The 12326-nt window shown below is 61.2% G+C and overlaps 1 protein-coding gene across 5 annotated transcripts in view; it reads left to right on the top strand.

Moving 5' to 3' along the window:
- PIP5K1C (phosphatidylinositol-4-phosphate 5-kinase type 1 gamma) overlaps positions 1 to 12326 on the top strand; it is a 73748-nt gene that overhangs the window by 45138 nt on the left and 16284 nt on the right. For all 5 annotated transcript variants that reach the window (XR_010153517.1, XM_016937063.4, XM_016937057.4 and 2 more), the window contains exons 6-10: positions 1661 to 1813; positions 4628 to 4927; positions 6260 to 6465; positions 8800 to 8883; positions 10122 to 10170. Coding sequence is in view for 4 of the 5 variants with exons in the window: in XM_016937063.4 (XP_016792552.1) it covers positions 1661 to 1813; positions 4628 to 4927; positions 6260 to 6465; positions 8800 to 8883; positions 10122 to 10170 (792 nt within the window). In the remaining variant the exon portion in view is untranslated. The remainder of the gene's footprint in view (positions 1 to 1660; positions 1814 to 4627; positions 4928 to 6259; positions 6466 to 8799; positions 8884 to 10121; positions 10171 to 12326) is intronic.

Here is a 12326-nt window from a genome sequence, read left to right as displayed (position 1 = left end):
CCTGTGTTGACCGACGTGTGATGACTGATGGCGCCGTTCCCTGGCCCGAGACCACCTCGGGCAGTGCAGGGCGGGGGTGGTGACTTGAGCCCAAGGAGGGACTGGGGCATTCCCAGGCCCTGGGCCTGATGTGACCTCATGTTTCTGGCGTCCTCTGGTCCCCAAACATATTCACACATCAGAGCGTGTGTGGCGCTGGGGACCCAACTCATGCCTCAAGCCCCTGGCTCTTCCAGCATTTTCCAAAGGTGGTTCCCCTCACTTGTTGGGGTGTTTTTTTAAACAGTCTTGCTCTGTTGCCCAGGTTGGAGGGCAGTGGCGCTGTCACAGCTCACAGCAGCCTTGACCTCCTGGGCTCAAGTGATCCTCCCACCTCAGCCTCCCAAGTAGCTGGGACCACAGATGGGCGCCACCATGTCTGTTTTTTTTTTTTCTTTCTTTTTTTTTTTTAGTACAGATGAGGCCTCGCTTTGTTGCCCAGGCTGGTCTTGAACTCCTGGGCTCAAATGATCCTCCCTCCTCAGCCTCCCAAGGTGTTGGGATTACAGAGTGCTGGGTGAGCCGCCGTGCCTGGCCTCCCCTCGCTTCTGCTCGCCACCACTCCTGACTCTCGTGGACACCCCCCACCTGCTTATCACAGCAGCATTGGAGGCGGTGTGCAGCACTCAGGGACCACCCTTCTGTCGTCCAGCAGATACGGACCCAGCGTTGACCCTGGGGGACCTGGCTTGCTCCGCTGATGGGGAGCTGGCTCTGACCTCATCCGTGTATACCAATGGCGACCAGTTAGGATTTTAAAGGGCGTGACACAGATGGCCTTAGCCCCATGCACACTTCATTGGTTCCATACCCGGAAGACGCAGGGTAGCGCCCGTGGGTCTCATCTTCATTCTCGTCCTTAGCAAATCGAGCACCTGTCGAGTCAGTGACACAAAAAAACTTCCACCTGCACGGACCTTCTGCCTAATGTCCAGGAGAGGGCGTGGGGGCAGAGAGACAGCAAGCACATCATGAAACAAACAGCAGGGGCTGAGAAAAAGGGGCAGAGAAGTGGGGAGGAAGGGCTTGGACTGTGGGGTGCCAGGGGCCAGAGTGGGGCCTGCCCATCAGAGATGCAGCTTCCATCCCAGAGCTTACCTTCTAGTCCAGTGTGGCTGCTGAGGTTCCAGCCATCACATCAGCATCTCAGGAGGGAAATAGGTGGGAAGGAGAGAAGGGCAAATACGCAGGTATGCCAGCTGCCTGTCGCCCATCTGTGGAGCCTTCCCTGAGTTCCACCGGACAGCTTCTGCTTATGACTCATGGGGCAGAGCTGGCGTTGTGGCCCCACCCAGCTTCAGGGGTGCTGGGAGCACCTTTTAGCCACGCGCGTCAGCACCCCCGTGCGATCAGGTGTCCGCTCCTAAGGAGAGCAGGAGGCAGCCTGGGGAGTGCGCCCTAGCAGACCAGCCCTCGGGCTGCAGAGTCAGCTCGGCCTCAGGCTCCAGTCCTTGCTGGCTAGCCTCAGGCAAGTCTCTCGCCCTCTCTGAGCCTCTCTTTCCGCATCTGTAAAATGCAGCGACCCGTCGTCAGTTCCTGGGGCTGTTGGGCAGACCGGAAGCCAGTGCTGTCTGTGTGTCCGGCAGCTTGGGGCCCGCTGACCCGCCTCTTCTGCTTCCAGTACTCCCTGTGCAATGAGCCGCTGATCGAGCTGTCCAACCCAGGCGCCAGTGGCTCCCTCTTCTACGTCACCAGCGACGACGAGTTCATCATCAAGACCGTCATGCACAAGGAGGCCGAGTTCCTGCAGAAGCTGCTCCCTGGCTACTACATGGTGCGTGGCCCGCCCTGCGGGGCAGATGGCTCCTCTGTCAACCCCCTTCTCGTGGCTGGCGGGAGCAGATGTCTGCAAGGCTTGAGCAAGCAGGCATCCTTGGGGCGTGGTGAGAGGCATCTTGGGCCGCGGGGACTCACCCTCGGGGGTCCCCCGTCAGGCTTCACCAGCACCAGTGTTCAGGAGCCGCCCTCTCTTCCTCCTGTGGCCACACGCCTTGGGGGCCGTCCCCGGGCAGGGCTGGGTGGGCACCAGCCCCTGCCTGGCTCCTCATCCCCACCTTGCCAACACCCCCTATGAGCCGTGGGCCCCAGAACCAGCAGCCCGCGGGCAGCGTCTGTCAGCTGCCACGGAGGCCCAAGGGGCCCAAGGGTGACTCAGAGGGTTCCAGAGAGGAGGGGGATGGGCCACCAGATGGTACCCCACAAAAGACCAGCTGCTCAGGCAGGCGTGAGGCAGCTCCATCCGGCCCACCCCTCATCCCGCATGACTCACAGAAAGGGCGCGTCAGGCCCCGGGAGGGGGGAGTAGGAGTAGGAGCCGGCGGCTGCCACAGTGTTCCTGGGCCTGGGATTCCGGTACTCGCCCAGACGAGGTGGGCGCCTCCCATGTTGCCAGGCCCAAGCTGCTGCCCGGCCCTGGGCAGCACAGCACAGCCTGTGACTCAGTTTCCCCTTTGAGGCCTCCTCCATCCACTCTCTGTGATGCTTAGCGAGGGGCCCAGGCTCCTTAGATCAGGCTCAGCAAACTCAGTCTTTAAAGGCCCAGAGAGAGTGTTTTTGGCTCTGCGAGCCAGTGTTCTGTGTCTCCAGGACTCAGCTCTGCCTGGATGGCAGCGAGCTGCTGTGACCACATGAGAATGGATGGGCGCGGCCATGTGCCCATACGCATTATTTATGGACCAAGAAATGCGAATTCCATATCACTTTCATGTGTCATCAAAGACTATTTTCTATTTCTCCACTTTTTTTTTTATTTATTTATGTTTTGAGACGGAGTCTCGCTCTGTCACCCAGGCTGGAGTGCAGTGGTGCCATCTTGGCTCACTGCAGCCTCCCCCTCCCGGGTTCAAGCCATTCTCCTGCCTCAGCCTCCCGAGTAGCTGGGACTACAGGCGCCCGCCACCACGCCTGGCTATTTTTTTATATTTTTAGTAGAGACATGGTTTCACTGTGTTAGCCAGGATGGTCTCGATTTCCTGATGTTGTGATCTGCCTGTCTCGGCCTCCTGGAGTGTTGGAATTATAGGCGTGAGCCACCGCGCCCGGCCTCTTCATTTTTTTTTTTTTTTTTTTTTGAGATGGAGTCTCGCTCTGTCACCCAGGCTGGAGTGCATTGGCGTGATCTTGGCTTACTGCAAGCTCCGCCTCCTGGGTTCAAGCGATTCTGCTGCCTCAGCCTCCTGAGTAGTTGGGATTCCAGGCACCTACCACCACGCCTGGCTAATTTTTGTATTTTTAGTAGAGATGGGGTTTCACCATGTTGGTCAAGCTGGTCTCCTGACTTCATGATCTGCCCGCCTCGGCCTCCCAAAGTGCTAGGATTATAGATGTGAGCCACTGTGCTTGGCCTTTTTTTTTTTTTTTCTTTTGAGATGGAGTCTGGCTCTGTTGCCCAGGCTGGAATGCAATGGCACAATCTCGGCCCACTGCAACCTCCATCTCCTAGGTTCAAGTGATTCTCCTGCCTCAGCCTCCCAAGTAGCTGGGATTACAGGCATGCGCCACCACTCCCAGCTAATTTTTATTTTTAATAGAGACGGGGTTTCACCATGTTGGCCAGGCTGGTCTCAAACTCCTGACCTCAGGTGATCCGCCCGCCTCGGCCTCCCACAGTGCTAGGATTACAGGCATGAGCCACCGCACCGGGCCCTTTCCACTTTTTAAAAATGGAAAAACCATTCTTAGCTCACAGCCCTACAAAAATAGGTGGTGGCCGGATTCGGCCAGGGGCTGGAGTTCGCCTAGCCTGCCCAGGCTGGTGCCTGAGTCCGCGCCCCTCACTCCTCTCCCTGTGGGTCTGTCTCAGCCCCGACACCTGGGCAGCTTCCCACTGGGTTCGTCATTGAGAGGCTCTGGGCAGGGGGCGCTGTTGCTTCACTTGGGTGCCCCTGAGTCACCCAGTGCCTGCTTGGGGTCTACAGGGTACAGCAGGACCCAGACTCGTTACTGCGCCTGGGGACCCAGATTTGGAGTGAAAGTCTGAGTTGATCAGTTCAACACAGGCAAAGCATAACCAACATAGAGGCTGGGCTCACGCCTGGAGTCCTGGCACTTTGGGAGGCTGAGGTGGGAGGATGGCTTGAGCCCTGGAGGTGGAGGCTGCAGTGAGCTGTGATCGCACCGTTGCACTCCAGCCTGGGCGACAGAGCGAGACCCTGTCTCAAGAAAATACATGTGTGTGTGCGTGTGTGTGTATGTGTTTGTGTGTGCATATACATACATGTATGTATTTTAGGATACAGCATTGCGTTTCCGGCCTCCAGACCTCCCAACAGGCGAGCCCAGCCAGGGTGATGTCTGTGGGCAGGCAGGGAGTGTGGAAGCCTCTGCTGGAACAGAAGCACCTGCCTCGGGGCCTGGCTCTGTAGAAACAGACCCACCTGGAGCTCACAGTTGTGGCCCATGAGAGTCAGGGTGCCATGGGAAGGCCAGCTGGGTGCCTGCATAGGAACGGGGTCCCCGAGGGCTTCTGGGGAGAGAGGGGGGCTGGCCAGGGGCATCCATGAGCCCCCTGAGGCAGAGGCCTGCTTTGCCCACCCCCGCGAGTCTGTGGCCCAGCCGCCCTCCACGATGTGCCCTCTTCCCCCGGCAGAACCTCAACCAGAACCCGCGGACGCTGCTGCCCAAGTTCTATGGGCTGTACTGCGTGCAGTCGGGGGGCAAGAACATCCGCGTCGTGGTCATGAACAACATCCTGCCCCGCGTGGTCAAGATGCACCTCAAGTTCGACCTCAAGGGCTCCACCTACAAGCGGCGCGCCAGCAAGAAGGAGAAGGAGAAGAGCTTCCCCACCTACAAGGACCTGGACTTCATGCAGGACATGCCTGAGGGGCTCCTGCTGGACGCCGACACCTTCAGCGCCCTGGTCAAGACGCTGCAGCGGGACTGCCTGGTGAGGGCTCGGCCCCGGCCGGGGAGGGAGGGTGGCAGGTGGGACTGCGTGGTGAGGGCTCGGCCTGGGCAGGCAGGGCCAGGGAGGGTGCCAGGCCGAGGCCCACCTGCCCTGCAGCCCACAGCAGGCCCCACCCCAGTGTGGGATCCGGAAGCGCTCAAGCTTTTATGGCCTTAACCTAAAACGTGGCCGGACACAGTGGCTCACGCCTGGGATCCCAGCTCTTTGGGAGGCAGGCAGATGGCTTGAGCCCAGGGGTTCAAGACCAGCAGGGGCAACATTGTGAGGCCCCATCTCACAAAGAAAACAAAACACTTATAACATGTCTCCAGACCCTGCCCTTGGGGATCGGGAGTGTCTGCACTGCTGAGAAGTGGTTCCTCTGGAGGTTACACGATGACAGTGGTAGAGTCCCCCCACCCCCCAGAGAAGAGCCCAGCCTTCAGATGCTGTGGTCACAAGCCCAGAGCTCCCGGCCAGCCATGAGAGCTTGCTGTGCCTCAGTTTCCTCACCCATCAAATGGGATGACTGCTTGCTCTGCAGGCCACAGTGAGGGCCCATGTGCGTCCAGTGAGGGGTCTGGCTCCTGTCCCCGTGGAGCCTGCGTCGGCTCCGTGTTAGCGAAAGAATGATGTGCACGGCTCTTCCTCTGCCTGGGTTAGCTCCGTCGTCCCCGTCCCATCCCGGCAGCTTCGAGGCATGGAGCCAAGGAGGGCAGGCCCCAGCCTGTCAGGAGCAGAGCCTGGGACCTCCCAGCTCCCCAACTCCACCCAGGCCCCGCTGCTGACCATCCCCAGCTCCCCGACCCCTTTGAGAACTTGACCCATACCCCCAGAAAACCACCCAGGCCCCGCTGCTGACCGTCCCCAGCTCCCCGACCCCTTTGAGAACTTGACCCATACCCCCAGAAAACCACCCAGACCACTCAGGGGCCTCGAGGCTACCCTGGGCATCCACCCACCTGGGTGTCACCTGTCAGGCCGGGCACGTCCTTGCCCATGGGCCTGGGCTGGTCAGAGCATAGGCCCGGCTCCCTGTCTCTCAGGAAGGAGTAAAGCCAGGAAGGGAAGTCCCTGTCTCAGTGCCCGGGGCAGCCTGCTGTGAGGCTGGAAGCCCCCATTCTCTGGCCTGCTCTGATGCTGCTGTGTGACTGCAGCCCCTCTGTCCCTCAGGATAACACTAGAACCCCCACTCCTGCCTGGCCGTGGGACTCCATCCCTCACACCCGAGCCCACGGGGCCATCCGGGCTGGGAACCCCATAGGGTCCGGGAGCCGTTGTGGGGGATGGAGACGGCTGACGGCGTGTCGTGTTCCTGCCCGATCCCGCCAGGTCCTGGAAAGTTTCAAGATCATGGACTACAGCCTGCTGCTGGGCGTGCACAACATCGACCAGCACGAGCGCGAGCGGCAGGCGCAGGGCGCCCAGAGCACCTCAGATGAGAAGCGGCCTGTGGGCCAGAAGGCGCTCTACTCCACGGCCATGGAGTCCATCCAGGGTGGTGCCGCACGTGGGGAGGCCATCGAATCGGATGACACGTAGGTGGGCGGGGGGCCTCCGGACCCGTCCCGCTTCCCTTCCCCGCAGGCTCCAGTTCCCCATCCCCGTCCCAAGTGTGAAAACAGGCAGGGAGGGCTGGCGAGGGCATGCGTGGGTGACAGACAGACAGAGTCTGGGAGCCATGTGCCAGCGCCTCAGAGCGAAGCCAGGCCGTAGTGCGGGCCGCAGGCTGAGTGCAGGGTTCCGGGCCTTGGCTTGCAATGGTGGGGGTGTTTCCCATTCACCCGTGACTGGGCCGAGGCCACTGGCCATCCACAGGAATGAGAGAGAGCGTTTCCTGGTGGCACTCAGAGGGGTCTACACGCCGCCCGTGCAGAGAGGAGCCACAAAGGTGTGGAAGGCGCATGGGAGGCCAGAGGGATCGGGCGAGGCAGGGCTCACAGCAGGACACAGCCCACGAAGCAGAGGGACTGCAAAATCCGATTCCACACAGATCAAAGCGGCTGCTGGCTGGGCGCAGTGTCTCATGCCTGTACTCCCAGCACCTTGGGAGACCAAGGTGGGAGGATTGCCTCAGCCCCGGAGTTCAGTACCAGCCTGGGCAACATGGCAAGACCCCATCTCTACAAAAAATATAAAATGTAGCTGGACGTGGTGGCACATGCACCTGTAGTCCCAACTACTTGGGAGGCTGAAGGCGTGGCAGGCGTGAGCGTGGCAGGCGGAGGTTGCAGTGAGCCAAGATCACACCACTGCACTCCAGCTTGGGCAACAGAGTGAGACCCTGTCTTAAAAAAAAAAAAAAAAAAAAGGCTGGGCGCGGTGGCTCACACCTGTAATCCCAGCACTTTGGGAGGCTGAGGCAGGTGGATCATCTGAGGTCAGGAGTTCCAGACCAGCCTGGCCAACATGGTGAAACCCCATCTCTACTTAATACAAAATATTGGCTGGGCGTGGTGGTGCACGCCTGTAATCCCAGCTACTTGGGAGGCTGAGGCAGGAGAATCGCTTGAACCCAGGAGGTGGAGGTTGCAGTGAGCTGAGATTGAGCTATTGCACTCCAGCCTGGGCAACAAGAGCTAAACTGTCCAAAAAGAAAAAAAAAGTGGCTGCCACAGAAGATAGGAACGGTGGTGGAGAGAGGAGGCCACATCTCAGTGGCCTGCAGTCATGTCTGCTGGACGCCAGGGGCAGAGGGACCAGGCAGGCCCTGCCCTCACAGGGCTCAGGGTTTGGCTGGGGAGATACTCACAGAGCTCTCCTGGGACACTGGATGTGAGGGCTGGATCATTCTCTGGGGTGGGGCTGTCCTGGGCACTGCAGGGTGCTGAGCAGCGTCCCGGACCTCCACCCACTCCGGGCCAGGAGCACCCCCCAGTTGTGACAACCACAGATGTCCCCAGACATGGCCCCGGATGCGGGATAGACAGGTGTCGTATAGCAGTGCTGAGATTGTGCCCTGGTCACAGCAGCACCCTGACAGTGGGGGCAGGCCCGAGCCTTCACTTTGGTACCTGTTCAGTCTTCACAGCGGCCTTGGAGGAGGGAGGTGGGCTTCCCCTGTTTCCAGCTGAGGAAATAGGCTCCTAGGTTGGGGGGCAGCCTTTCCCAGTGCAGCCACGAAGGTGTGGAGCCAAGTTTCACCTGGCCTGGCCCCAGGGACGGTGCTGGCTGGCACTGGCTGGCACTAGGCCACCAGCTGGGCTTTGGTTTGCAGCGGTGGTGGTATTTCCCATGGATGGCAGAGGAGGAGCTGGGGCCCCAACCAGGGTGTAGCTGCGGGGGGGTGCGGGAGCCAAGGGCAGGCACAGCTCCCCCTCAGACTATCCTGGCGTTTGTAGGGTCTTCGCTGGCCTGGCGGGGGAGCAGGTGAGCGTACCAGCCTGTGGCGTGAGCAGAGCGTGCAGGGCGCCGGCCCAGCGGGTCTGGATCCTGGTGGCTTCAGGATGGCTGCTGCACGTGTGGCCTCACTAACCGCACTGGGCAGGGGACATGTGGGCATGATGCCGGGTGACAGTTAACTCCCCAGTCTGTACCTGAGACCCCGTGGCCCTACCTGGACATGCAGCGTGCGTGTGTGTGCACGTACGTGTGTGTCCATGTGTGTGTCCATGCACACGTGTGTGTAGGGGGTATGTGCCCAGGCCTCCTAGCTGGGACTCCTCAGCAGTGCCTGGGCCTGGGTTTGAGGCTGGGGGTGATGGAGGGATGTCAGGACAGAGGTTCCCGGGTGCCAGGCCCCACTCCGAGAGCTTGGCCAAGTTGCCACCCACAGGAGCAGATGGACTCCCTAGCCCTGGAGTCCCCAGCCCCGCCTGCCCCGAGTCCCAGCTCTGCGGGATGCTGATGGTACCCTCGGCCTCTCTCCCCAGGATGGGTGGGATCCCCGCTGTGAACGGCCGTGGGGAGCGGCTGCTGCTGCACATTGGCATCATCGACATCCTGCAGTCCTACAGGTGGGTGCCCGGGTCTGCAGTCCTACAGGTGGACGCCCCGGGTCTGCAGTCCCACAGGTGGGTGCCCGGGTCTGCAGCCCCACAGGTGGGCGCCCGGGTCTGCAGCCCCACAGGTGGGCGCCTGGGTCTGCAGTCCCACAGGTGGGTGGGTGCCCCCAGGACACCCATGCACAGAGGCGCTTGCCCGTGGAAACAGCCGCACCAGCAGCTCTCGGGGCTTCCTCAACCTGGAAAACTCTTGCTTGGCTGCCCCTTCTTGAGCCCTAAAGGGAAGGTGTTTGGTCGCCTTGAAAATCTAGAGTGAGTTGGGCGTAGTGGTCCACACCTGTAATCTAGCACTGTGGGAGGCCGAGGCGGGAGGATTGCTTGAGCCCAGAAGTTTGAGACCAGCCTGGGCAACATAGCAAGACCCCATCTCTACAAAATATCAAAAAATTAGCTGAGCGTGGTGGTGCTCCTGCAGTCCCAGCTACTTGGGAGGCCGAGGCAGGAGGATTCCTTGGGCCCAGGAGTCTGGGGCTGCAGCAGTGAGCTATGATGGCCGTACTGCACTCCAGGCTGGGTGACAGAGCAAGACCCTGTCCCAAAAAAAAAGAAAAAAGAAAATCCAAGGAATGGGTTTGAGGCCTCACTTTGGGGCTCGAATATTTGTTTTTTGGTTTTTCATTTGTTTGTTTTAAGACAAAGTCTCGCTCTGTCACTCAGGCCGAAGAGCAGTGGTGCGATCTTGGCTCACTGCAACCTCTGCCTTCTGAGTCGACCCTATTCTCCTGCCCCAGCCTCCCCAGTAGCTGGGATTACTGGCACGCGCCACCACGCCCGGCTAATTTTTGTATTTTTAGTAGAGATGGGGTTTCACCATGTTGGCCAGGCTGGTCTTGAACTCCTGATCTCAGGTGATCCGCCTGCCTTGGCCTCCCAAAGTGCTGGGATTACAGGTGTGAGCCGCCGTGCTCAGCTGGGGCTCTAGAATGTTTAAAAACAGTCACCCCCTCGGTACTATGGACATTGGGACCAGATGGTTCTCTGGGGTGGGGCCGTCCTGGGCCCTGCAGGGTACTCAGCAGAGAGCCTCCACCCACTCCCTGCCAGGAGCACCTGCCACCCTGAGTTTTGACAGCCACGACTGCTTGAGGCCATGGCCCAGTGTCCTGGGGGGTGCACAGTGGCCCCTGAGTGAGGCGGCCTGGCATGGGCTTGGCTGATGTCAGCTGCCACTCCGGGTGCTCTCTCCACAGGTTCATCAAGAAACTGGAGCATACCTGGAAGGCCCTCGTCCACGATGGGGTGAGTGCCTGCACCCTCCTCCCATCCCTCCTCCCATCCCTCCTCCTCCTGTGAGTGCCTGCACCCTCCTCCCATCCCTCCACTGTGAGTGCCTGCACCCTCCTCCCATCCCTCCTCCCATCCCTCCTCCTCCTGTGCCTGCACCCTCCTCCCATCCCTCCGTGAGCGCCTGCACCCTCCTCCCATCCCTCCTCCCATCCCTCCTCCTCCTGTGCCTGCACCCTCCTCCCATCCCTCCTCTGTGAGTGCCTGCACCCTCCTCCCATCCCTCCTCTGTGAGTGCCTGCACCCTCCTCCCATCCCTCCTCCCTCTGTGAGCGCCTGCACCCTCCTCCCATCCCATCTCCCTCTGTGAGCGCCTGCACCCTCCTCCCATCCCTCCTCCCTGTGAGCGCCTGCACCCCTCCTCCCATCCCTCCTCCCTCTGTGAGCGCCTGCACCCTCCTCCCATCCCTCCTCCCTCTGTGAGCGCCTGCACCCTCCTCCCATCCCTCCTCCCTCTGTGAGTGCCTGCACCCTCCTCCCATCCCTCCTCCCTCTGTGAGCACCTGCACCCTCCTCCCATCCTTCCTCCCTGTGAGCACCTGCACCCTCCTCCCATCCCTCCTCCCTCTGTGAGTGCCTGCACCCTCCTCCCATCCCTCCTCCTCCTGTGAGTGCCTGCACCCTCCTCCCATCCCTCCTCTGTGAGCGCCTGCACCCTCCTCCCATCCCTCCTCCGTGAGTGCCTGCACCCTCCTCCCATTCCTCCTCCGTGAGTGCCTGCACCCTCCTCCCATCCCTCCTCCCTCTGTGAGCGCCTGCACCCCTCCTCCCATCCCTCCTCCCTCTGTGGGCGCCTGCACCCTCCTCCCATCCCTCCTCCCTCTGTGAGCGCCTGCACCCCTCCTCCCATCCCTCCTCCCTCTGTGAGCGCCTGCACCCTCCTCCCATCCCTCCTCCCTGTGAGCGCCTGCACCCCTCCTCCCATCCCTCCTCCCTCTGTGAGCGCCTGCACCCTCCTCCCATCCCTCCTCCCTCTGTGAGCGCCTGCACCCTCCTCCCATCCCTCCTCCCTCTGTGAGCACCTGCACCCTCCTCCCATCCTTCCTCCTTGTGAGCGCCTGCACCCCTCCTCCCATCCCTCCTCCCTCTGTGAGTGCCTGCACCCTCCTCCCATCCCTCCTCCCTCTGTGAGTGCCTTCACCTTCCTCCCATCCCTCCTCCTCCTGTGAGTGCCTGCACCCTCCTCCCATCCCTCCTCTGTGAGCGCCTGCACCCTCCTCCCATTCCTCCTCTGTGAGTGCCTGCACCCTCCTCCCATCCCTCCTCCCTCTGTGAGCGCCTGCACCCCTCCTCCCATCCCTCCTCCCTCTGTGAGCGCCTGCACCCTCCTCCCATCCCTCCTCCCTCTGTGAGCGCCTGCACCCTCCTCCCATCCTTCCTCCCTGTGAGCGCCTGCACCCCTCCTCCCATCCCTCCTCCCTGTGAGCGCCTGCACCCTCCTCCCATCCCTCCTCCCTCTGTGAGCGCCTGCACCCCTCCTCCCATCCCTCCTCCCTCTGTGAGCGCCTGCACCCTCCTCCCATCCTTCCTCCCTGTGAGCACCTGCACCCTCCTCCCATCCCTCCTCCCTCTGTGAGCGCCTGCACCCCTCCTCCCATCCCTCCTCCGTTAGCGCCTGCACCCTCCTCCCATCCCTCCTCCCTCTGTGAGCGCCTGCACCCTCCTCCCATCCTTCCTCCCTGTGAGCGCCTGCACCCCTCCTCCCATCCCTCCTCCGTGAGTGCCTGCACCCCTCCTCCCATCCTTCCTCCCTCTGTTGTCCTCCTGTCTGTCGTCCCAGCCTTCCTCCCATCCGTCACTCCACAAACGCAGACTACCGCCTGGGGCCAGGCACTGAGGACTAACGTCTGTGTGACCACAGCCTGTAGAATCCAGGATCCCAACAGGCACCTCCAATTTTCAAAAGAGCGTGTAGAAGGTCCAGGCAGGAGCTTCCAGAATAAGCCTTGAGCGGGTCAGGATGGCAGCTGGCAGAGGCCTCTGGGGATGTCTTAAACCTTGCTAAGGCCCGGAACCTGCTGCCCAGGGCAGATAGGAGCGCTGTCTCGGCTCTGACGAGGCTGGCCAGGGTGTCCTGTGCTGCCGCCGCATGTCCCTGGGGTTGTCCTTGT

The sequence above is a fragment of the Pan troglodytes genome, chromosome 20 (genome assembly GCF_028858775.2).
Source record: "Pan troglodytes isolate AG18354 chromosome 20, NHGRI_mPanTro3-v2.0_pri, whole genome shotgun sequence".
NCBI lineage: Eukaryota > Metazoa > Chordata > Mammalia > Primates > Hominidae > Pan > Pan troglodytes.
The sequence above is the reverse complement of the archived record's forward strand: the minus strand, read 5'-3'. Positions and strand labels throughout refer to the sequence as shown.